Source organism: Schistocerca serialis, chromosome 1 (genome assembly GCF_023864345.2).
Source record: "Schistocerca serialis cubense isolate TAMUIC-IGC-003099 chromosome 1, iqSchSeri2.2, whole genome shotgun sequence".
Classification (NCBI taxonomy): Eukaryota; Metazoa; Arthropoda; class Insecta; order Orthoptera; family Acrididae; genus Schistocerca; species Schistocerca serialis.
Window position 1 is genome coordinate 55,864,432 of NC_064638.1, and position 27,222 is coordinate 55,891,653.

General features: G+C 41.7%; 1 protein-coding gene across 1 annotated transcript in view; it reads right to left on the reverse strand.

Annotated features, from left to right (window-relative positions):
* Window positions 1–27,222, reverse strand: part of LOC126458366 (uncharacterized) — a 113,649-nt gene that overhangs the window by 41,247 nt on the left and 45,180 nt on the right. The window contains exons 2-3 of the mRNA XM_050095746.1: window positions 21,345–21,450; window positions 12,405–12,557 (exon numbers count right to left, since the gene is read on the reverse strand). Coding sequence (XP_049951703.1) covers window positions 12,405–12,557; window positions 21,345–21,450 — 259 coding nt within the window. The remainder of the gene's footprint in view (window positions 1–12,404; window positions 12,558–21,344; window positions 21,451–27,222) is intronic.

Here is a 27,222-nt window from a genome sequence, read left to right on the forward strand (position 1 = left end):
ACAAAATGAGTAATGTCTTGAAAATAAATTATCAATGAATACTAGCAAAAGTAAAAGTAGGATAGTAAAATGCGGTAGAATTGAATTAGGAGTTGAAGATGGAAAAATATTGACAAATGACTGTGAGAGGAGTAAACTGAGCTTTGTTGTTTGGGCAAAACTAACAGATTATTAGCAAAGTAAAGGACATGTAAACATCAGGACGTCAATAGCAAGAAAGACGTTTCTGAAAAGCAGAAATTAGTTAACCTATAACATAAATTTCAGATCTAGGTAGTCTTCTCGAGGTATTTGTCTGTAGTGTAGCCATGTACATGTGTGGAACGCATGAAGATAGACAGTTCAGAAAGAATGAAATATATAGTTTTGATATATTTCTCCAGGAGAGTACTGAAGGTAAACTGGGTACAGCGAGTAACTTGCGAGGAGGAAATGAATCGAAATGCAGGAAAAAGTCTTTTATCACACAATTCGCTGATAGCTGGGATCAGTTTCTGGTATGCATCGTGCGGATACATAGGATCTTATGTTGTTAACAGGGTGATGCGAGAGGGTGACTGGGGAGAGGAGGTGGAAGGGTTGTAAGATTTGTATAGGTAGAGGATGACTTGAACACAGTAAGCAGATTGAAATGAATGTCGGCTGCTGCACTTATGGAGAAGCGAAGAGCCTCTCACAGTATAGACTACCGTGGGAACCTGCATCTCATCATACTTCAAACGGGAGACCGCATCACCAACAACACCACCACGTGAAGATTTTCTAACAGTTGCCAGGAACTTACTAACTAAGGGAAAACGGCCATACTGATGTTATTCATTGATGAAGAGGGGCCTAGACTCCATGGATATACCCTCACGCGAAAAAAATTCTGTCGTGGTGCATTCTGGTACCAGTGATTAACTCACTGTAAGTAATAAAACAGCAGTTCCTATAACTCCACATTCAATAGCTTCATTACCCTTCTAACATTCAGCACACTTTCTTTTTCTAATCTTCTGTAACTGATTATTCTAGACTGTTATTGTCATGCCATTTGATAATACTTCTATTGTAATTTTTTGTTTTATGTTGCGCACGATGTTTGGTGTAACATCGGGATATTTTCACTCTGCCACTACGTGAACGTGTTATATCTGTTTCAATAAGTGGATTATATTTTCGTAACCCTTTAATATATTTCAAGTTACCTGCTACGCTCTCATCTGGTTCTTGTTCTATGATCATAAAGATGTACTAGAATGGTGGAACTAATGCCTTGAAAAGCCGTATGCAAGAAATAGTGAAGATAAGGAACTGGAGAACGCTGAGGCAAGCAGTCCGGAAGAGGAGGGAGTTTGTTCCCCACGTGATCAGTTTTATCTCGTAGTTAAGCAGCTAAAACATGGGAAAGCCGCTGAAGATGGTGATAAACCAGCAGAACTCGTCAAGGCTACTTAACAACAGCTACATGAGGAACTGTTCTATTTCATACAAATTACATACGAAACCAGGGAACACCGAACAGACTTCGAAGAATAGTTACAGCGCCAACACAAAAGAATGTATCTGCAAACAAATGTGAACAATATTGCACCCTCAATTTAATAACCTAAACCACTCAGATCTTGACCTCTATCATTGTAACTCGGGCTGAAGAAAGGATAGGTGTACAAGATACGGAATATCAATTTCGCTTTAGAGGAGCTTTAGGCACACGGGAAACAGTACTCGGGTTACGGCTAATACCTTAGACAAGACTAAGCACGAGCCAAGAATGCAGCAGAGTGTCGTAGGAGGAATTGTCAGTATTCAGGTATATGACAGGAACGATCAGTCGAAGCTTAACCGTCTACTAAACATGGGTTCTAAAATGCAGCAATGAGCACTTCTTCTTCGATAGTGTAACAAAATCTCTTGGCCTTCTATATTTTGAGGGGCGTAAGTATGGCCCTAATCACGAAATAAATTTCCTGTAAATATGGGCTGTAAAGTGCTCACTTTCAGACTTTGGGCTCTTGTGCTGACTCATTGTTGTGGAACACATCTGTTCCACAAAACATGTGCTTACAGATCTTAAGCTACGAGTAGAGTTCATGTTTACTAACCGGCCGAAGTGCCCGTGCGGTTAAAGGCGCTGCAGTCTGGAACCGCAAGACCGCTACGGTCGCAGGTTCGAATCCTGCCTCGGGCATGGATGTTTGTGATGTCCTTAGATTAGTTATGTTTAACTAGTTCTAAGTTCTAGGGGACTAATGACCTCAGCAGTTGAGTCCCATAGTTCTCAGAGCCATTTGAACCATGTTTACTAGTCTCTTTTGCTTCAAATGACCGTTTCTGTCGCGTCTCTGAATACTGATCATACCTCACTGATTGCCTTCGAGATGTGGTTCTATCGTAGCAGTCTCAAGATTTTCTGTGAAAAGAACGTATTAAGTGAACTGAAGCACTGCATGGTAGATAACGTGCAGCTATGTCTCCTAAAGCTTATTGAACGCCACATGTGTCAGCCATATGCTGAGATATTATGGTTTCATTAAAGGTGTTGCTGAAAGGACAGCAGAAAGGAAGAACACAAAAGACAAAGCTAGTCTAGTATACATCAACCGTATCATGGACGACACAAGTTCCTCCACCTATACTGCACTCAAGACAAAGGCCGGAGACGGAAATGCTTGGCAAGCTGCTGATAGCCAACCTGACAGTTAAAGACCAAAGAAGAAGAAGGAGATCATGATAAGTTTTGAAAGTGGAACAGTTAGTGGCAAGACGCTTTAAATGTTCGGAAATGGGTACATGTTTGAGTAATTAGCCTGTGCTAAATGTGAGGAGAGAAATGCACCTAGACTGTGTGGTCAGAAGCATCCGGACACCCCCAGAAACATACATTTTCCATATTAGGTGCATTGTGCTGCCACCTACTGCCAGGCACTCCATGTCACCGACCTCAGTAGTCCACTTTGTAGACTAACATCCATTAAGGATGTGGTAATACCCTGTTAATTATATTTTTGGTTCCAAAAACTAAGTATTATGGTGTTGAAAACTAATGTGGGCATAGTATCTCTAGCAGAACCTGCATGGATATACATGGGAAACCTATTATTCGCCTCAATGAGAGACAGTAATACTTTCTCATAACATCGGCCATTGCACTTCTTATCAAGTTATATTGATAGTATGGACTGACAATCCTTTTACAAGATCACGTTTGTTTCAGTGTTCGAAGAAGTGTCGTAACAGAGCAATCCCCACGAAATTGCATCGAACTGTGCTATTATTGTGTGAGAAGTGTTGGAAGAGAGATGACTATGTTCTTTAGGTGAGACGATCATTTATTTACACAGATGGATGTTTATGAGGCCGAATATATCCTACTCAGTTGTTTCAAGAGATCATACCAAAGTACCGTTATCAAGCGAACGTACTAGATGTAGTAATTATACCATTTCAAACATGCGTGTTAGATGGGATATAATAACCTTCTTGAGGGCAACAATCGTTGAAGTGTTGTAATTGTTATGACTGCATTACCCGTCCTCTACCGTTTCACGTGTTCTTTGGTGGTATTCCTGGCGTCAAGTATTCCCAGCTGCTGGTTTCATATCCACTGACTCTTGCGTAGCACGCAGAAGTGCTCTGCTCCACTAAGAGGATTGCCTACTTGTACTTATTTGTATATAATAGGGTGTCCATTCGTCCCGTTTTTCCCGAGACAGTCCCGTTTGTTACCAAAATGTCCCGCTGTCCAAAAAGTTTTTTTGGGGACGCTCAAAAGTCCCGTTTTATTATGATTCCGCTAGGCTACAGTATTTTACGCTACTGGTTGTTTGACTTGCTATTAACTGCGCAATTATTTAAGCTAGGAAGTGTGTGATGACTTTCAGCATACCCCAAACATGTACCGAATTGTCAAAAGTCGCAAGTAATTTTAAACGCACTATGGGCTACGAATAATAACGAAGATTCTTCTCTTCTAAATCGATCCACTGAATCCGTCCTTCCGGTCCAGAGATACTCTACACCACTGATACTTGCTCTCTGGCTTTCGTCACCACACTGTTAATTTTATGCACTGTGCAATCACTGTTATGCCAAAACGAAAGTGTAATTTTAAAAGCAATATAAAAAGCGAGTTTCGTTTTATCACTGGTAGTGGAGATCAAAATTTTCTATTGGTCGTGGTGGAAGGTCTGACATTGTGAATCACATTAAGACGAAGAAACATCGCATGAGTGATCAAACGAAAAGAGCAAATTAGTGCGTGGGTGACTACTATTTAAACTTAAAATCAGTAACAGAAATGGATAGGCAGTTGGCAGCACAAGAAGCTACGTTTGCATACCACAGTGCAATGCATAACCATAGCTTAAAATCAATGGACTGTACTACAGCAGCTGTTAAAAAAATTTTCAATCCTAAATTCACATGTGGACACACAAAATGTAATCCAATCATTTCAAATGTTATTGCACCGTATGCAGCTCAGCAGGTTTTAAATGAACTGAAAAGTGCTCGATTCATTTCTGTAATGATTGATACATCGAATCATCGGGATTTGAAGTAGGTTCCTCTCCTTATCAGGTATTTCCACTCTGAACATGGCATCGCGGTGAAAGTGCTCGAATTGGTTAATTTAGCTGGAGAAACTTCAGATTTACTTCAGAATTATGTGCTGGAGATTTTAAAGGAATATGATCTTGAGGGAAAGGTGATTGCAGTTTCTGCAGACAACACTAACACCAATTTTGGTGGTAAGCAGAGGAAAGTAAAAAAGAATTTGTTGTATTAACTGCAACAGAACACAGTGAATAATATAATAGGTGTTGGCTGTCCAGCACATGTGGTGCACAATTCCTTACAAACTGGCTCAGATTGCCTACCCATCGACTGCCAATTAATTGTGAACAACATCTACCAGCATTTCCACATATACACAGTAAGAGTTGAATCTCTGAAGTCATTCCGTAAGTTTACTGAAACTGAATACAAAACTGTACTTGGGCACAGCAAGACAAGGTGGCTATCTCTGCTACCAGCATTGGAAAGAATTGTAGAGATATTTCCTCCTTTGAAATCATATTTCATTTCCCTTGATAAGTGTCCTGTTATCCTTGAACAATTCTTTGATAACCCTGTGTCTATTGTTCTTCTACATTTACTTGTCAGCCAGCTAAAAACTTTCTCCACAACAATTAAATATATTGAAGAACAAGAAATCACAATTGTGAAAGTTTATCAAGAAATAAACAAATTATTGAGCAAATTACAATGTAGAAAATCTGAAAGATTTCTCACATCCTTTGTACATGAGACTCTAAGAAAGTTGGAAGAAGAAGGTGAAATTACTGTAGAACTATTTCATATTTATGCTGACATCTTCTATGACTCTTGCATTGAGTATATTAAAGAATGGTGTTTACCATTTCTCACACCTTTTAAAGCGTTTGACTGGGTTAATACTGAGAAAGAGCAGCTACAGTGGAAGGATATTCAGGACTGTTGTGTTTTTGTTAAAAGTATTGTACCAAATTTTCCTGTCGATGAAGACGAACTATTCCATGAATTCTCATGTGCACAGAACTTCATAAAAAGTGAAGAAGGAAACAAAGAAAGTGTTAGTGCAACCTGGTGTAAAATATTTGCTTATTTCAAAAGTAAAAACATTAACATGAAAAACATAATTCATTTGGTGGAGTTTTGTGTGGCAATTCCTGAGTCAAATGCAGCTGTGGAACGTGTGTTTTCGTTAGTGAACTTTTTGTGGTCAGATGAAAAAAAACAGAATGAAAGCTGAAACAGTGAGGGCCTTGCTCATTGTCAAAACACACTTTAATGGTGTATCGTGTACTGACTTTTATGATACAATTTCAAACGAAACTGCACTTCTTGATAAAGTACATGAAAGTGAAAAGTGCGGTGATAGTGTGGCAGAATAATTGTAAAAAGTGATTTGGGATCATCGGAGTGCACGTTGTAAAGGTAAACTTGTATGTGTATGAAATTTAGTCTATACAATATTTATGTTCCGTTTCTTTTTCTTCATTGTCCCAGGTTTTTCTCTAATTTATTTTAAATGTCCCCTTTTTCAATGAAAATGAAATGGACACCCTAGTATATAAGTACATAGGAAGTTTTGCTTTTTATTGTGATATTTCTTGGCGCTAATGAGACTGTTGAAGGTGTGACTGACCAGACGAGTGTATGCTACTGTGGTCGAGATTTGCTTTACACAGCATTGCATTACACAGCAGCATCTAAAGAACTTCCGCTATCCTTGATAGCGAACGACAACGCAGCAATCGCACTGTAGCCAGACGTTCGTACCCTCACTAGCAACCGTATAATTTTTCAGCTATGATTCAGTAGGATATTTTCCGAAGTCTTACATCTCTGCAAGAGACAAGCCAAACATAAATGGTATTCCACAGAAAATTCCATAAGTTGCACTAACTCGATTACGACTTTGTCGCAAACTAAAGTTCAGCTGCTGATCTTACAGCACTGCCTGGTACGTGCAGTACTGCCAAACGGATGTGTCTCCGACTGGTAGCAGCCATCGGGCCGTTGAGACCCGTCACGACGGAGTTCTACAGTTGGCGGACTCACAATCGCTGTAGGCTAGCGTCTGTAACACGAGTAATATTTGCCGAACCCGTGACAGTTTTACAACGGAACCTTACATTCCATGAGTAGTACTTAATATTTACATTTGGGGTCTTCGAAACAACGGTTGCAGTATTATTGGATTCTAATATCGTGAATCAGTCTGTTAATACTGAGGGACAACTGCGTTTTGAAGTGATGGAGATGTGTGCAAACCATGAGTTTATCTCGACTGATATCACCTGTCTAAGTGGCTAATTCTGCAGTGTGTACAATCAGAGACGCAGCTGTTTCCTCATCGCTCTCACACGCTTACTCTCAATGTTAGAAACAATGTCGACTTATGGGGCCCTCCTGCGGCGCGTCGACCAGTGTTACATCTCGTTCCTTGGGGCAAATCTCTCTTTGAGTAGTCAGGTCGCTGTCTTGATCCTTACGTGGTGGATTATCTTCCACGACCATATTCACTTTGAAGGCCCAATAACGTTGACCTGTGGGTCGTTTGATCTTATGGTTACTTACTCAGCTAGGATGGCATATATCAAACATACATGAAGCTTTAACTACTTCGCTTAGCATTCTTAAACAGATTATATGTTAAATTAGCAGCCCTTAAATGAAGGCTATAAGAAAACGTCAGTTAAAAACTAAGTTACTAAATAAGTTAGAGAACTGTGCGATACAAGAATGAAAGGTCGATGATTAGTGGTAGGTTGTCACGACTATTTCTATCTCATCCATGAATAGTTACGCAGGCACTTGATAGAAAAAGCTGAGACGATGTGCCTAGATTGGAATATAAGAAACAATTTACTACCGAAGCAGTGCATAATGTGCGATAAGACATAAAGAGGCCGCCGCCGTAGTCGAGCGGTTCTAGGCGCTTCAGTCTGGAGCCCCGCGACCGCTACGGTCGCAGGTTCGAATCCTTCCTCGGGCATGGATGTGTGTGATGTCCTTAGGTTAGTTAGGTTTAAGTAGTTCTAAGTTCTAGGGGACTGATGACCTCAGATGATAAGTCTCATAGCGCTCAGAGCCATTTGAACCATTTCACATAATGAGTTTAGCTCACACAGAAGAATGAAACCAGCCTCTTAACTGATGGATGTAACCACATGAGACATTTTTCGTGGCCTGTTTTGTAGGTAACGTTCGAGAGGGTTTTTTCTTTACTACTTACCACATTACAGCACAAACTTATGAATGCCAAATACACAGTAAAGTAAGCATGTATCTTAAACCAGGGTTTTCGTAAACCCTGTCTGGTGCCATAGTCAAACTCCGTTAACTTCACTAACCCAACGAACCTAAATCAATTCCCAGCAAGAAATAAGAGTTTTTGTTGAAACTGACGTCAGCGATTTTCGTATCTGACACGAGATTTCCATATTATTTCCTGAATCTGGGCGATTGTTTAAATAAGTAGCGGGGAATCGTACAGACTGCGTGCTTGAAGGCAGACCGCCAGAAGAAGGGAGCGTGTGTCGGTGTCAGGCCACAGTACAGAGCACGTGGACTGAGCTCCACGGCAGAGACACTGTCCGTGTCTGCATCCTAAACGATGGAAGGCTGATGTGTACGTTTTAACTTGGCGTGCCCACTGGCGCAGAGGGGGCATATCGTGAGTTAGCAGCTACAAGCTGTGTCCCCATGTTATGGGAACTGCTAGGTCCACAACGGTGAAAAGGTAAGGCTGGAGTGCGACGAAAGACCATCTGGATCTTATGTGCTTAACAGCACGGCTCCCTGAGGTGACAGGCTGCTGCAAAGCTAACTGAAATTTTCTTGATTCTGCTAAGAAACGTGCGAGCACTGACATAGGATAATGCAAATAAATTCTGGAGTGGAAGAACGGAACTCACATGCGTCTACATGGAGAACGCCTGATTGGCTGAACGCACCCTACGAAAAGTAAATAAAATTTCTGATACTTTGATACTTATTGAGAGCGCTCTGTAGAGCAAACTTACATCGTTGACTCACCAGCGGACACATCAGTTGAGAAAGGCACATAGAGTTTCGGCTCTCAGGGAGAGCAGTCTTCAGTACAGGTCAGATGATAGAGTGCTGCAGCCACTACGGCAGCCGCCCGCGGACACGAGTAACGATAAGTATGGTGAGCGACAGCGGCGTTCGCTAACTAAGCTGCAGGGTGTATGTAACGATTTCCGACTGACATTACGACTTCCACCGTTCAGTTGAGTTTACTGGTAGTCTCGAACACAACATGTACTCAGTCAAGGCAATTGGTGCAAGCACGACTATTTCTGTACTTCTTTCATATATGATTAATATTCGGGAAGCACTGTGCAACTATTGCGAACGTGGTTGTTTTCCCAAACTAATTAACCAATCTTTGCAAGGTATAGGTATTTTAGTTTCAGTATAAAGTAAGTTAATACACTACTGGCTATTAAAATTGCTATACCAAAAAGAAATGCAGATGATAAACGGGTATTCATTGGACAAATATATTATACTAGAACTGACATGTGATTACATTTTCACGCAATTTGGGTGCATAGATCCTGAGAAATCGGTACCCAGAACAACCACCTCTGGCCGTAATAATGACCTTGATACGCCTGGGCACTGAGTCAAGCAGAGCTTAAATGGCGTGTACAGGTACAGCTGCCCATGCAGCTTCAAGACGATACGACAGTTCATTAAGAGTAGTCATTGGCATATTGTGACGAGCCAGTTGCTCGGCCACCATTGACCAGACGTTTTCAATTGGTGACAGATCTGGAGAATGTGCTGGCCAGGGCAGCAGTCGAACATTTTCTGTATCCAGAAAGGCCCGTACAGGACCTGCAACATGTGGTCGTGCATTATGCTGCTGAAATGTAGGGTTTCGCAGGGATCGAATGAAGGGTAGAGCCAAGGGTCGTAACACATCTGAAATGTAACGTCCACTGTTCAAAGTGCCGTCAATGCGAACAAGTGGTCACCGAGACGTGTAACCAATGGCACACCATACCATCACGCTGGGTGATACGCCAGTATGGCGACGACGAATACACGGTTCCAATGTGCGTTCACCGCGGTGTCGCCAAACATGGATGCGACCATCATGATGCTGTAAACAGAACATGAATTCATCCCAAAAATGGCGTTTGGCCATTCGTGCACCCAGGTTCGTCTTTGAGTACACCATCGCAGGCGCTCCAGTCTGTGATGCAGCGTCAAGGGTAACCGCAGCCATGGTCTCCGAGCTGATAGTCCATGCTGCTGCAAACGTTGTCGAACTGTTCGTGCAGATGGTTTTTGTCTTGCAAACGTCCCCATCTGTTGACTCAGTGATCGAAACGTGGCTGCACGATCCGTTACAGTCATGCGAATAAGATGCCTGTCATCTCGACTGCTAGTGATACGAGGCCGTTGGGATCAAGCACGGCGTTCCGTATTACCCTCCTGAACCCACCGATTCCATATTCTGCTAACGGTCATTGGATCTCGACCAACGCGAGCAGCAATGTCGCGATATGATAAACCGCAATCGCGATAGACTACAATCCGATCTTTATCAAAGTCGGAAACGTGATGGTACGCATTTCTCCTCCTTACACGAGGCATCACAATAACGTTTCACCAGGCAACGCCGGTCAACTGCTGTTTGTGTATGAAAAATCGGTTGGAAACTTTCCTCATGTCAGCAGGTTGTAGGTGTCGCCACAGGCGCCAACCTTGTGTGAATGCTCTGAAAAGCTCATCATTTGCATATCACAGCATCTTCTTCCTGTCGGTTAAATTTCGCGTCTGTAGCACGTCATCTTCGTGGTGTAGCAATTTTAATGGACAGTAGTGTACTTAATGATCATAATAGTTTTCTGTCCGTGTGCGCTTATGTTTAACATGACGTCTGTAGCGAAGTGTAATATATAAAGCCCTATAGTGACCACTGTTTCATTCAGTAGTATCATAAACCCCCTATTTATAATTTTATAACGCCGATGGGACCAAAATTTGTTAAATGAATTCTATTTATTAATTTTGGCCTTGCCCAGTACCTTTAACTAAACGCCTGTGATCCTAAAGGAAGCAATTTGTTAATCGGTTAGGTCACCCGATACAGATACTTCTGACTTCCAGAGAGGTATGTCGATGGCTTCGTCGTAACCTCACAAAGGGAGCTTCCTAACGAAAATCTAATTTATTTTTACATTATTATGCAGAATCTTGTGCCAAAGAAAATTTTTACTTTCAATTAAAACTGAATCACGTGGAGTTATCAATTGCCTATATGTCAGTTGCCCTGATAAAACATTACTCGTTATACAGAAAGGATTTAGTGACACGTAATAGATTTTCGCGATGTTCCTGTATAGTATCAGAGCCCCTATATCTGCTGTAAGATTATTAACGCAGCACAATTTTATCAGCACCTGTCATATTAGAGCCCTTCGTATCTGTGTGCATTGTCCTTGCTCTTAATTAATATCTTTACGTGCTAAAACTTCAGTTATTAAGCTGATCGCAGACATACAGATGGGATACATCTGGTTTCGTCTTCGGAGTAATCCTATCAGAACCTGCACCAAGGCTCCTGGGCCATCTCTGATTCGCTCCAGTCAGAGGCAGTAACTCATTTTTGCGAGTTGTGCCATTACGTCGTGTGTGCTGTTATTACTACTATATCACACAAATAGTCTGGCTAAGTTAAGTGGTTGTAACTAACGCTTACCTCATCACGTGAACAATTGTTGATGTAATTATAATAAACCAGAAAAGACTGCACTGATGCTCTCCATGTGTCAGGGCTGTTTTAAGAAATTTAAGTTGTTCTCGGTATGCCATTTGTGTCAGTCGCGGAGTATTTCATTAATACAGTTGGAATGTATTCGAAGTCTGATTAACTTCGACTAATTCTTACCAAGTTTTCTACTATGTTAACGTAGTCACTTCGCTTCTACCATGTACGTTAGATGAGTCATCACTTTCTTGCAGGTATAAATCGCCGAACTGTTGTAACTGATTCCGAATGCTTTATTGGTTCCCTACTGTCTCACAAGTGCCACTGATGGTACTGGTATTCAGCTTGTGGTTTCGTACCAGGGTACCCTACTGAAGTGTTCAGTTCCGTTAACAGTCTGGGCTAATATCACTCATACCTGTATCTTTACGTACATGGTAGTTATCTCTTTGATGTGATAGGTCCTGGCGCCAGTATTTGTGCTCAGTTAAATTCACGTCGGCCAATCGGATTGCGGTTCTCCGTGTTTAGATAAATTACATAAAACGGTTATCGGCATACCTGCGTTTAAAATGAGTCAAACGGTTTATTCCCCGTCATTCCACACTCCGAACTACATCTATAATGAATTCGTCGACACTGGATGCCGTTCGCTAGTCTTACACCATTACCTCAAATCTGCGATACAGATGGACGGATGTGTCTCCGACTGGCAGTAGTCATTCGCCAGTTGTGACTTGCACGGCTGCAGATCTATAATTTGTGCTCATGAACCTGTTTGAAGCTGCTGTGTTTCACACAAGTGTTATAATCGTAACCCGTGGATATTTTACACCGGGCCTTACTGTCCCACAATAATTATCCGTACGACCCAAGATTTACATCATTATATTGTAACCAGTCTATCATTTGACTGTAATAAACTGAATCCCTTAAACTATCCTTCCGGAATTTATAGTCGAGGAGGCATCTCTGGAGCATCAGAAATTCTCGATAGACATGATCTGGCAGAGTGGCTGATTCTGCAATGAGTGTAGTTTAAGAATTACCTGTTGTTTCTCAGCTCTCAACCTGTCTGTCCGCCTCTCCCTGTCTGCTCTCTACGGCAGTAATGTCGCTGACTTACCCCAGGAGCGCCCTCCTGCGGCGCGGCGACCAGTTTATTCTCACGTCTCTTGCGCCGACGGCGGCACTGTTCAGTTTGTTTGCGCTCGCGGTCATCAGACGGTGGTATTTCTTCGGCTGCCTTTCTCTTCTTGACGCGCCCAACAGCATGACCCTGTAGATGGTGTGGTTTTACTATTGCTTATTTAGCTAGGATGCCATATATCTAACAGAAGGAAACTTTAGGCAACTGACTTATCATTGTTAAACAGATGGTATATTAAGTTAGCAGACCATAATTATGTCTAATAACGAATGTGAAATGTGATGCTATAGGCGTTTGTCAAAAAATAATATATCAAATAGAGATAGGGAAGTGAGAGGCATGCGAATGGAAAGGGTACAGAATGTTTTAATGGGCCACACTTAACAAAATAAAGGTTGGTTGACACGAATAATGATAAGTCATCTAGGAATAATGAACCCCGTACCTGAAAGGGGAAGAATGTGAAAGTGTGCAAAGTGTATAAACACCAGATTTTTGTCCGCCTCTTATTACCGACAACATATGACCACTGCAGTTCATAGCAGCACTTAGTTTCATGAACAAGTATTGAAGCTAACACTCCGTATGGTCGTACATCCTGTACTGGACACTTGAGGTAGCATGTCGAATGCACATGGGAAACCATGTAAGACTGAATCGACTGTTAACCCACAGTTCAGCTTGTGTTTCAAACGAGTGGTATATTCCATGTCCTTGTAATTTTACGATGGAAGTTTACTTTCCACAGCAGTATCATTCCGTTGTATGTTACATTTATTTTAGGATATTGTAACCACTGCTATTTTGTATTAATGGATTATAACAAAGTGAATTCCTTACCTAGTCCCACGTGTAAAAATGAGAGAGCTGTCTGGGATAGTGACTGATTCTGCGATGTATACCCGGTAGTACTGATGTTTGCTCACCTCTGCACGGCCGTCCTTCCGAGTATCGTCCTTACTATTCTCTTCTTTCTTGATGCGAGGGGCAGGTCCTGGAGTCGGTTGACAGGGAAAGATCTCGAAGATGGACGGATATTCTGGCTCCCTTCTCTCTCTGAAGCGTCTGTACTCCATAAAATGTGGGTGTTTTGTTTTTGCGATTACTGACTCATGTAGTATTGCATATATCTAACACATAGCAATACTCTAGAGATTCGACTTACCACACTTGAATGGATTTTATATCACAGAGGCAGTTCGTAAGTGTAAAGTCTGAGAATGTGTTACATAGTGTTATAGGGAGAGGTTATAAATTAAGAAATCAAATAAAGTAGAGAAATGAGAGGTACAAGGGTGAAAAGGTGAGGTAAGCCTTTAATGGAACATGCTCAACAGTATTGGACGCAGGTTAATGGGATTGCTGCTGAGAAATCCTGAACTAGTGACCGGCCACTTGAAACCAAAACTTTTGTGTAGGTGCTAACTGTACAAGATATTAAGCAGATTATGCCAATACAGTGTGGTAAACATACTGATATAAAAAGATTAGCCCATGAAGAAGAATGAAACCAGTCAAGAGACTCATGTTCCCTAACCATAATTGATTAACTTTGGCCCAGGGTGTGTATAACGTCTAGGATGATGTTTTGTTTACCAATGACAGCAGTACATGTGTATGCATAGATGTGAACACTAAGTACATAGTAAATTTTGCATGCAAATATAAACATGAAACTTGTAAAAGAAAATATAAAGTTATGATAATAATACTACCCTAAATCATCTGCTGAATTAAATTAATTAATGTAATACCTTGTTAATATCATATAAATTAGGTGTCATTAGATGGAATAAATTTAGCCACATACAATAATTCAGATTCATCGCAAGGTGTAATAGTTTCTAAAATTGTATAGTTGCTCTAAAGTTATTATATCTTTTTTTCTTTAATGATTCACACCCATAATATTACTCCCTATGTACATCGTTATTCTTTTTAATTATTGTTTTATTATAGGGCAACTGTTTCGTTTAGGTACCTGCCTAAGTAAACATACTTGACCTACCGTTGCAAAATATCTTTCTATGGCCTAAATGGTTTCCAGTTTATTGGTAACATCTAAGTTTCATTGTCAATTGTTCTTGTATGTTTATAGATCCAGAACCTCCGCCTTGATGCAGCAAAGTCCGTATTTCTCCAACGAATAATGTAGCATTGTTATCAAATGGAAAAACAAGCAAGTGTTCGTAAGCGCCAATGCTTTGAATCAAATTTTCCCTACTAATAAATTCAAAGAGCGCTCTAATGCAAACCAGACGAACAATTAGCCATTAGATCGGACCCAGGGGTCATCATTCGGTAATACTTTCGATTTCCACAGGGTTTCCAATAATCAGTGTTCTACCATGCACCAATGGTATTCTTTAAGGGAGTAATCTTAACTGTCACTCGTGCTACGGCTCCTTAACAGCACTTATGCTGACGCATTGACGATGATATTATGGTTATAGTACAGGACTATTTGGGGATACGTATTGACTGACAAAGTCAGTGTTCTTTTTGTGACGAAATATCCTGTCTATTGCCTTTGAGTAGAGCATGACAATTCCGAAACAGTGACTCTTTTGCACGGTTTACGCTTTTGATGTTGAAACTGGTAACTCAGAATGCTTGTCTGAGACACAGGTAAGGCTTTCATCAGGGGAATAAGCCGACAAACTTTTTATTGTACTGGTTCGCCATCTTCAGACGTCGTGGGTCGAGATTTCCAACACACTATGTGATACGTGTAGCTAGGAAAGAGCATATGGTCTAAAACATTTCCTGTCTGTCTCCATTCTTGAATCACACTTCTATCGTTAAGCTCAGCTCAAACAGTGATAAAATAACTACTACTGCAAGCAACGCCTTCAGCTGCTTTCAGGGTCGTCAATGAGGTCTGGCTTAACATGTGACAGAAAGTATTTCACCCAATGTCCCATTCGTTCATTAAAGAATTCACCCTCGAAGGAGCTTACTGGTGTCGTGAGTCGAAAAACAAAATTCCACAATTCTGGTTACAGTTTGCCATCAGACACTAACGTGTTCATATCATGGTGCCTTTACTTAGATTCAGTTTCTGATTACGTGTAATAGGTGTAGGATGCCGCTTGGTCCCCACAATATCTTGACAAGAAAATGAACCGTGAAACATTCGCCACCTCTGGTCCTCTCTAATGAAGCGCAGCAATATTTTTCACGATTTATCCTATACGGTTCATGTTCGCTACGTTTTCATACAATCTGTGCAAATAAACAATTTGCTTACAGGATCACACTTGTCTCAACGGGTCACTTGGGCTATTATTATTAAGGTAATCGGAATTATCCTCCATAACGGTTTCGAGAGAAAGAATATAGGGGACTTGTAACCAAGCATATGGAATCGCAGAACCATTCTCCTTCCTTTTACGAGCAACGTTCGTCTAGCTGTCATTTTCTTGCACGCATTATTCGTTGGGCGTTGTGTACTCACAACTCTCTGTCCATCTTCTCGTGCTCTTCACTCCGTCTCCTCCCACCACTCTCTCCATGTTTCTACTTCTCAGTAGTCTCTCCTTCCGCCGCCCGCTGTGGCCGAGAGGTTCTAGGCGCTTCAGTCTGGAACCGCGCGGCTGCTGCGGTCGCAGGGTTCGAATCCTGCCTCGGGCATGGATATGTGTGTTGTCCTTAGGTTAGTTAGGTTTAAGTTGTTCTAAGTTCTAGGGGACTGATGACCTCAGATGAGAAGTCCCATAGTTCTCAGAGCCATTTGAACCATTCTCTCCTTCCATCTGCTCATCCTTTCTCTGTGATCCGCCTCTATGCACTTCTTTCCCTAATGTCGCTCTCCTGCTCCCCCCTCTACTTCCACTTCCTCGTCCCCCTCCCTCTTACTCCTTCTTCCCATCATTCCCTCCCCCATTCTGTTTGACCGTCTCCTCCTCTTCCCCTGTTCAATCCATTTCTGGCTCCCCCTCTCTCTGTCCACTCTCTTCTCCCCTTTCTCCGCCCTTCTCTTCTGTCCCTGTCAGTCATTCTCTTCCTCTTTCCTTTCGCTGTCCATCTCCTCCTCTCGCTTCTCTCTGTCCATTTCCTCCTCCACCACTTGTTTGTCACCTCCTCTCACTATCTGTTTCGATCTCCTCCTATTCCCTCACTGTATATCCACACACTCCTGTCCCGTTGTCTGTTCCTGTTATCACTCCCAAAAGTACTGGAGGCTTGTTTTTCTCATCTCACAATATGTTTTTCCCAGATCGTAACGAATATGTGTACCAAATATGTTAAACGTATGGGATGAGATTTTTGCAGTGTTTTTGACAGTGTATGGACATGACAACTATGTTTCACATATACTTAAAATACAGAGTCCTCCAGAAAAATATATACACTCTTTGTCCGGCTCTATCGAGATATCGATAATGTCGTTCGATTTGAGTTACTAGTGTGTTGCAGTAGGATCTTTGGCTCAACAGGTGTTAGTACTTTTATCTTGGAATTGAGAAAACAAGATGGCCGGAGCACGCTTGACATTCTAGCAACGAAAATGTATAGTGAAGTGATTCTTCAGGTTTGATAATGCCGTTGAAGTGCAACGTCAGGGCAGGCGGGAGCTCTAAAAGGGAACCGCCAACCCGCCTAACAATTAAATGCATCATTGACATGTTTGAATTGCATGGAACGATTTGTGATATTTATAAAGGAAGTTCAGGAAAACAGCATACAGCTACTACAAGTCCTGTATCGTCGGCACTCGTGTTGGGAACTATTTTGTAAATTCTACTCGGAAGTCTGCTACGCAATGTGCACGTGAAGTGAGGGTTAGCAGTACAAATGCACAAAGAATCCTGAAAGCTGCAAGGTTGAAAGTTTACGTTCCACGATTACTGAACGCGATTTACGATGACGATCCTGAATGCAATTTTGCGAATGGTATCAGCAAATGGTAACGGATGACGAACAATTTGTGACGAAGGTAGTGTGGAGTGAGGAGACGCAATTTTAACTTAATGGAACTGAGAATCTGCATGACAGTGTGTGCTGGACAGCGGAAAATCCGCGTGTTTTATGTGGATAAAGCGCTCAATCTACCAGGGGTCCATTTGTGGTGTGGACTATCAACCAGGGGCTTAGTAGAACTCTCTTTCTTTGATGCTACTGTCACTGGAGAAATGCACCTGGAAATTTTACACGCATGAATTTTTGCAGGTATACGTGCTCTTTATGGAGCTGATGCAGAGGTCTTCTACCATCAGGACGGGGCGCCACCACACTACCACCTAGGCACACGAGCTTTCCTGGATGATAATTTCCCGGGGCATTGGACTAGACGAAGAGGGCCCATTGAGTTCCCTACACGGTCACCAGGTCTAACACCTACGGACTTTGACTTGTGGGGAACTGTGAAAGATAACGCCTATCGACGTAAGCCACGCACGCTGGAGGAACTTCGCCAGGACATTACAGCGACATGTGCAGCGAATTAGTTGCGGCGACCGCTCGTCGTTCTGTTATGTGTATAGCCGCCAACGGTAACATTTTGAACAATTAAAGTAACAATGTGCGAAACTGTAGGTTCTAAAACGTGTGTGATAACTATTAAATATAAAATAACACATAAGTAATACTTTTTGTTCCTTAAAGCGTGTATAAATTTTTCTTGCGGACTCCGTATTTAACGTATATTTGTAGATATATTTTACCTGTATCTCTAACGAAGTTCGTCCTGCAGATTCATTTCCACACAGCTCACTATTTATGACATAAAATCTCCTGAATTATATATGACGTACAAATAAATAATTTTCTAAGTATGCTCTACGGGGTTTGTGGATATGTTTGTGACAAGTGTTGCGAATGCAGTTCATAGTAAAGAACCAATAGATTAATAATTCATGCATGATGTGTCCGTATTTCACGCCTCTTAGTCTTTCATATGATGTCTCCTCAGTTATATGTGGTGCAACGATGGTAGACTCTGTGGTATTGTGAATACAGCCAGCAAAGAGGTGTCTCGTACACAGTAGTACAGAAGTAATAAATTAAAACTTGATGCTGTGCGAACAGCGAAAATGTAGAAACGGAAAACTAATTTCCTTTCTTCATTTCCTGGAGTTGTCAACGAGATAAATTTGAAAGACACTGAGTGCTCTCATTCTCAGGTCAAATACTGAAAGCATGGAGTATGGTTATTCGCGTGTTATGGGTTACACTGCTGTGTTTCTGTGTGTGTCAGAATGTGTCCCAGGCGGTATACGAGAGAGAAGCGACGAGGAGAGAGACAGTCGGAGAGGGAAAGGAAGAGGTGGACATCGAGACATGGCAGAGGAGACGGAGAGAGTGGGGGGAAGAAGAGATGGAAAGAGGAAATGGGCAGAGAGAAGTGGTAGAAGTAGGCAGACAGAGGGAAGGGGCGTTTGGGAAGTGTGCGTGAGGGAGATGGTGACGTAGTGGTCAAGTGGAGAGGGAGAGTGTGTGAATTAGCTGATGGAAGAGAGGAAACGGAAAACGTGTGTATTTCTTCCTTTCTAATAGTAAACTGGGAGAAATAAATACTCACCGCCCCTGTGTACTCAGCCAATAAATATATAAGAAACGGCAACTGGCTCTCAAAACTAAACTAATATCGCACTAAAATAAGCAAATCATAATTCGCACAGGTCAAATATGTTGTTCTTTAAAAGTTAATTCTAAGAGAGCAATGAAAGTAGATAAACGGGTGGACATAGAAAGAAAAGATTGTAATAGATTTACGTGGAGCAGAGTGACCAGAAATTTTGATGAGTAAGTATGACTCCATTCTTGCCAAAAGAAAATTGTGTAGTTCAATCTTTAAAAGGCATATGGAGTGGACAAGCGTGGGAGTATGAAAAGAATACAATAAAATAAGCGGACAATAACCTGTGATGGGTATAACAGGTTCACAGTCATGAGAATATTACCGAAGGAAGCAATATGAAAAAGTAGAGAGTCTGATGACATAAAAATATCATGGAGTTATGGTATTGCGGAGGTGACGGTTTTATATTTAGTTCTTACCACAGCAGAAGTCACATACATTGATCAGTCAGAACATTATGACCACAGACCTACTATACATATAAACACGTCCAGTCAATAGCGGCGTCACACGGCAAGGAATGAATGCTAGTCTGACACACGCCTGTGCATGTACTATCAGTGACAATGTTGTTCGTTTGTAGAATGGGGAAGGCGCGCGGTCTATCTACGTTGGGATGAGGTCAGATTGTGATGGCCCAGAGGCTGGGCATGACCGTGCCGGGAACTGCACGACTTACCGACTTTTCGAGAAGTGGTGTGATGAATGACTTCAAGATGCAGCGAGACCAAGGTAAAACCATGTCCTTACGTCGTCGGGTTGGGTAGCAACATCTCTTTACAGAAGTCAGACTGCAAAACCAGGACAGGTGGCGAACTGTGACGAAACTAAGATCAAACTTTAAGGCTGCGCACAGTACAAGTGTATCTGAGTACACAGAGCACCGAACACACCTAACGAATGGCCTCCACAAGCGTCGAAGCATCCGTGTGTCCATGTTAGCACCTGACGTCCGCAGCTACGACTCAAATGGGCACGTGAGCATCGTCACAGGATTGGCACAGTGGCAGAGCGTTTCACGGTCCGATGAATCCCAACAGATTCTTCATAATGCCGATGGGAGGGCGCCAATCCATCGTCTTCAAGGTTAACAACGCCTTGACACCTGTACTGCGGGATGGAGACAAGATGGCGGCGGCTCCATTATGCTCTGGAGAACATTCACGTGAGCATCCGTGGGTCCAGTCTAGCTTCTGCAAGGCACCTTAACGGCAGGGAGTACACTGTTTGGAGACCAAGTACATCCCATTATGACGATTACGTTTCCTGACAGCTGTGGGATCTCCAGCAAGATAATGCACCATGTCACGAGACCAGGAGTGTGGTGGAGTGGTTTCACGAACACCCCAACCCGCCAGATCTGTACCCTACCGAACACACGTGGGATGTGACCGAACGTGGCTTCAGAGCTTATCGCTCCCCTTCCCAGAATTTACGGGAATTGGGTGACTCGTGTGTGCAGATGTGGTGCCAAGTTACTCCAGCGACCTATCAGGGTGTCACTGATTCCTTGCCACGACGTGACAGCGCTGTTATCCGTGCCAAAGGTAGACATACCGGCTATTAGGTGGGTCGTCATATGTTCTGTCTGATCAGTGTACGTGTAAAGCCCGTATGTAGAAAAGTTCATGGGCAACTGAAGCCAAATATATTCAAAAGAAAATCCGTATAAAACGTATGATTTGCAATTGTTAATAATACACCCACTATTTGATTTATACGGATTTATTTAATTGTTAGTATTTGTCCTGTTATAAGACAAATATTTCGACTATATGATACTACGCTTCTCATTTAAATATATGTTCATTAGCTATGAAAATATAGTTGCTTTATAAAGGCGTAAAATTATCTTAAGGTGAGATCTGAAACTCTTCATGGGAAGTGATCGTGGATGGCTGAGGGCAATGAGATTTGGACAGTGAACCACTAACGATAAAGGAGAGCGTCTCCTTGAGTGTTCAGATGAACATAACATGATACAACAATCATAACCTTTCAAGTGCATAAAATAAAACACTGCACCTGGAAAGTCAATGTGATAATGACAGCCATCTCATCGATTTTATATTAACGTTGAAAGCGTAAAGATATCAAATAAAGTCTAACAACAGTTCTCCAGAATTAGACGTAGACACCGAAAATGAGTGTATGTTTGTAAGGTCTAATTTAAGATATAATATAAACCAGAAAACTAAAACAAATAGTTGGAATATTGAAAAAAACTGGGAAGTTAAAAGAACAGAGTTTGCTACTAGAGTAAGCATTGTTACTCATTTCAATAATGCTATAACATCGCTGTGCCGTTTTTGATACGTCTTGGAGTTGCTCACCATGTTCAGATCCATTATTCCAGCATCAAGGTCTTTCTTCCACTCTTTTCTACTTGTGTAGCGCTCCACATAAGGTGTCGCTTCCTTCGTTTTCTTCGTTTTCTTCCTGCAGGGAAGACACGAACAGCACAATGTGCTGCGTAGCACCTAAGAAGCCAAAACAAAATCACTATACGCGTAAACCAGTGCCTATACATTAAGACAACGATGACGCAGCCTCAAACGCGGACTACACAGCAATCAGAGAGTTGAGGTTATTTTGTGCACTGACAAGGATTTGACCCTTGCCTCTTGGAATAATGTCTTGAAACTGTAAAATCTGCGTAAATAGACGTATTTATTCCAAACGTTGAGAAAAAATGAACTGCATACTTCGATCAATGCTTCACGTTCAGTGGGACTGTGGTGAAGTGCAATATCGAACAGTGCGGGTATGCATGTGTTTCTGAATTAGTTTTACGTTACATCAAGTGAGCAGTTATGAGATACAATGGAGGCTCACTCAGTATCTTCCTGCTTCATTTATCACAGGCGAACTGGAATTCCATATTACCAAGCCGTAACACAGTGTCAGTGTTCAGGACGTCCACGACGAATGGCAGCTGCAATTAACTCCGAGATAATATCTGGAGTATCATATTAACAAGTGAGGTATATTTCCTTATCCGAGCAGAGTTAGACATGAGAGACGTGAGAATTTTAACTCTAAGCATTATTTCCAGTCATGGTCCTTCAGTGGCATATTCGGTTAGCCGCAGACAACAGAGACAGCCTGCTACAAGAAATCCATCTAAAAAATGTGTGTGCTGCTTCGATTTCCGAAACGTGATCCAAACTATATAGGCGTATCACCTGTAGAAGGTACTTTGTTACTAGGTCAGGCAGACTCGACTCTAAAGGGGGTGCCGCTGTCCTGCTGCGGCAGGATTTACTTTCTTTCTAGGGAAATTCGTGTACAAGAGACCCAGGACAGAGCTCACCTGATGTAATGGAAGGTAGTCACCACATACTCCTCAACGACGGCTCTCCTGCCCTGGAGTCTCTCGCCACAATAGTGGCTCACGTATTTCTTGTCACCAAAAGTGAATATTTGTACTCGGTCAATATTGCATATTGCATTAAAAATCAGAATAAGGTAACTTTTCCTGCTACTTGGACGATGGAAGCGACAGCAAGAGACGTGGAATTCTTTCCTAAAAGTCATTAAAAAAATGGTTCAAATGGCTCTGAGCACTATGGGACTTAACATCTATGGTCATCAGTCCCCTAGAACTTAGAACTACTTAAACCTAACTAACCGAAGGACATCACATAACACCCAGTCATCACGAGGCAGAGAAAATCCCTGATCCCGCCGGGAATCGAACCCGGGAACCCGGGTGCGGGAAGCGAGAACGCTACCGCACGACCACAAGCTGCGGAGCATAAATAACAAAAACTGGTACTGTTTCAAAATTAATAATAGAGTTGCTGAAGTAAGTTTACCAGATACCGACGCAGTGTAAGTATCTTACTACACATTCTTTAGAGTATTAAATGCGAAAGAATTCTAGTATCAAAAGCGACATTAAACTTAATTACATATAAAGAACTCCGTGGTACGGTGGAATACGGAATACTCACCAGTGACTGCCGAACGTCGTCTAGAACTTAAGAAGGTTAAAATCTTCTCATCTGTGGAAGATTACCCGTGAAACTTGGATGTAAATGCTCGAACTAACATGTTTTAAAAATTGTGAAAACCCCTTAACTGGATAAATTCTCTCCAGCAGCCATCGCATATGATCGTTTCCTAAGACCCCCGTCTCAGATGAAAGAGATAAATTATATACGGAAGTCCTCTACGAATTCAGTCCTTGTAATGTGTTATGCTCACTGTCCTCTGCTCTCGTGACAAATCGTCCCTTCACGACTTTTCTACGAACCTTTCGACATCTGAATTAGAGTCTGCTACCTCCCTGAACAGTTCAAATAATGGTTCCAGTTCCCTAATCTAACTCGGTGCCTGGAAGTCCAACTTCCTATATACCTATCCCGTTGTCGGCTTGTCGGCGTTTACTGAAAGAGCTCTTCAAAGACTTATTTTGTTTTGTGTTCGTATCTTTCCACAGCGCGGTACCAACTGTGTAAGAATAAAAAAAATTACTCATACAAACTCAAGAGGACTCCCTAAATGCTCAGATTAGCGCGCTACTCTGTTTTTAATACACACACGAGATATGAAGGACATCATTACACCAGATGTTAAATCTCTCCAGTATGCAAATGATTTATCGCTTTTCTTCTACACTTAAAGACCAAATCTCTATGCCTAATGTCAAGCAGAGCCATTTACACCTTCAATGACTGTATGACTGCCAACGACCTAACAGTTTGACTAAGAAATTTTCTACAGTTGTCATCATCCCACTATGTAACCACGAAAAGAAGCAACATTAACGCACTGAGACCTGCAGCTGGAACTTGACAGTCTGACCACTGTAAGTCTGTCTTCGTCCGCTGCATCATCGATTAGAATGATCGTTGTACCATACCGTTGCGAATGGTGCACTTCATCAGTTTGTTTGTAGAATTCGAGTGCAGGCTTGTGGGCCTTGGAGAACTGCTATCAACTTACAAGAATGTCTTCCTAGGAGAAGTTGTCGAAGCCCTGCTGCATGACGACGTCAGTACTTGGAGAGATATTTTAATAGCCAAAAAGGGCAGCAGCCCAATACAGATTAATCATGCTCCTGCGACAAATGAAGGTGTATTCCACACACAAGGTCCGCATTGGAAATGAAGATTGTTTGCCCTCTGCCAGTGAAAGCATTAGGCTCAGTGCACAGTATCTACGGCTATGTTCAAACAGATAAATCCATAGACCAACTTAGAAATCCATTCCGCTATCAGACGTAAAATCTCGGTAATCACTATTTACAGTACGATGAAAAATTGCTTTGGCACAATGAGTTCCAGTTTCATTGCCTACTTTAAACTTTACTGACGCACTTCGTTCACTTTTCTATTGATTGCTTTTAATTTCATGAGACATCAGCAGAGATGCCTATTACTTCTCCCGAAGCTGAAGTATTCCTAAGAACTCCGTCTGCCGCCACCTTGTTAATATTTTACTGCAGAAGCGGCAGCGATTCGAAAAGCTCTGACATCAGGTATTTATGTGAGGCTCCAGAACCTGCTGTAGTCTAGCAATCAAGAAGTGTGTTCCATTCTATTCAGACTAGAGTGTAACAGTAAGGTGAATATTCAGGTATTTGAAATTTTACTATAAGCATTGAGAAATAAACGAAAAGGCATGAGAATTTCATTCCAATGGGCCTCAGATCATGTATGGCTGGCTTAGGAGACTTAAAGCTGGCGAAGGATTCCAATGATTCTGGATGTGCGGTGAACGTCGTTCAACCATCCTCAGATTTCCAGCTGTGGGCGACACTGCGATCCAGCCAGTAATTAGAAGGTTCTTCTGTCTTCGAGACTTTCAGCCTAGCAGGAAGCTGAAAACTATCTTGGCACTTGTTCCTATGAACCATAAGTTCATCCCAACCACTTACATTTGGTAGGTGTCAGGGATATCCGTTTCTACGAGTGTCAGAACACACAAGAAAGAAGGAGACGCAAGTTGCCATCTGTTTACCTACAAGTACTTGGAAATACATCAAAATTCTTTAGTGTAAAACCTTCTGAAATTGATGATTCCCATTCCAACAAGTGCTCATGTTTTGTTATATCATAGGGATCCTCAAATATCTTCCCCACTCCTTCTGATGCGTTTACGATACATACTAATTTTATTTTCTTGTAGCTCAGAAATGTAAGTAAATTCGCTGTCCTCGATTGTGTCTTGTACTTCACACCACGTGCTTTCTGTTCATCACGTACTTTCGTTTCTGCAAGCTCCCAGTAGGTTGACTGAAGAAACATGTTTATCGCAGCGTTAGCGTGGTTTTAAGAAATAGGGGTACTTTTTGTACTTTTGGATTCCACTGACTATAAAAACTGCTTCCCGCGAAACCCACATTCTCAACGTATTGTCCTGCACTACATTCGTAGTGCCCCCGCCCATTATACTCATTACTCGCGGCGCGTTGGCGATTCCCGTAAGAGTTCGGGAACTGTTTGTGCATTCGCACAGAAGAAGATGGTCAAGTGGCCGGTGAGCCTTAACTATATATATACTAATATGGTATCTGTTCTTTCGGACATGTCCGAAAGAATAGATACCATTATAGTATTTACACAGCTGTTCTACAATGGCTGCGTGGCCAGGAACGGGTTTCTATAGTCGAGAAAGTGAGCGACTGTTAAAACATTTCGAGTCTTGCTTACAGAGCTTTGATGACTGTGTTGCAAAACATTGTCATGTATCTGTGTTTGTTTGAAGTTTAATGCAGCAATCAATATAATATACTTGGCGTGACATAACAACGTGCAACGTTCTTTCTGAAGGCTCTGGAGTGAACAATTTTCTGATAGTATTTTATGACATAATAATTAACTAACATTTCGCAGTAATTACGTAAAAATGTTTATATATTTCAGTTTTCAGATTACAAATAAAATACCTAAAGATAATCAGTGAAAATATGTCATTATTAGGACGTAAAACGAGTTTGATGAATGATGTAGCATATATGAGTCTACTTGCCCTAATACTTTTATGATTCGTAAGAATTTTTTTAAAATTTGTTATTTTAGACTTATTCGGTCCCAGAACATTTAATTGACAACCAATACAAAATTTTCGTTCGCAAAACCCCAGCTCGGAACCGAGGAGAATAAATAAAGCTCCTGTTTGGAATTTTAGGCTTTCCCGGAGTAATCAGAATCGAAAGTCTCCTCAGAGGCCTGTATACTACGACGACCTGCAACCTTGGCATCAGTTTTCAACAGGACTCAGCAGTAGGCGTTCTGATAAGGATGGGGAACAACTGGATCGCCGAAATACTGAATGAAATTGATTTTATAATGCGGCAGCCAACCTTAGGTGTCATTCAAGAAAGCCCTTATTTGCTTTACACGAAATAATAGTGTGGTTGTACGAAATATGGTTTGTTATTTATAAGTGAATACTATTGGTAATCTCTGTGTGTACGCATTTCATTCTCTCTTGAATAGTACTTCGTGTTTGATGACTACGTTTGATATGTGAAGATTCCTTAGCTCTAAGTATTGAACATATGTGAAACAGCAAATTAATTTAAAACCATTGTATACATTATTTTTACTATGTTTTCTCTGCATATATGAGTTGACATTTGGACCACGCAGTTTGCAGTATGGCTCAGTAAACCTAAGCGAAATAATGTAGTAATAATAAAATTAATAAAAATGCAACAAAGTAAAGGCTGTGTGTGTGTGTGTGTGTGTGTGTGTGTGTGTGTGTGTGTGTGTGTGTGTGTTCGCTGTCCTACCTATGCCTTCTTCATATAACTCCATACTTTACTTCCTCTGCTCCCCAATTGATTAAAGTCGAGTTGAGAGTTAATATGAGAGGACTAACAGGAATGTCGATAGATTAACGACCCCAGGAGGGAATGGAAACCGGCGCATCAAATGTATCTAATGCCTAGCAACGCCTAGCAGCGCCTAGCAGCGCCTAGCAGCCTACATCTGATGTCTTAATGAGATACAAAGTATTCTTTGAGCTATGGCTGAGAAAGAAGAGAAGGCCGTGTTGGCGAAGTGGTTAACGCGCTGGAGTTTCATACATCTCGAGGTGCTGAGATCCCCATTCAACGTTTTCGCCTGAATTTTATTCATTTTCTCAGTCCACTTCGAGCAGGTGCCGGAATGGTTCACCTGAGAAGGTTATGATCCGTTTATTGGTACACCTTTGTCCGATCCGAACGTCGACGAGACGTCAAAAGCAAATTTTCGT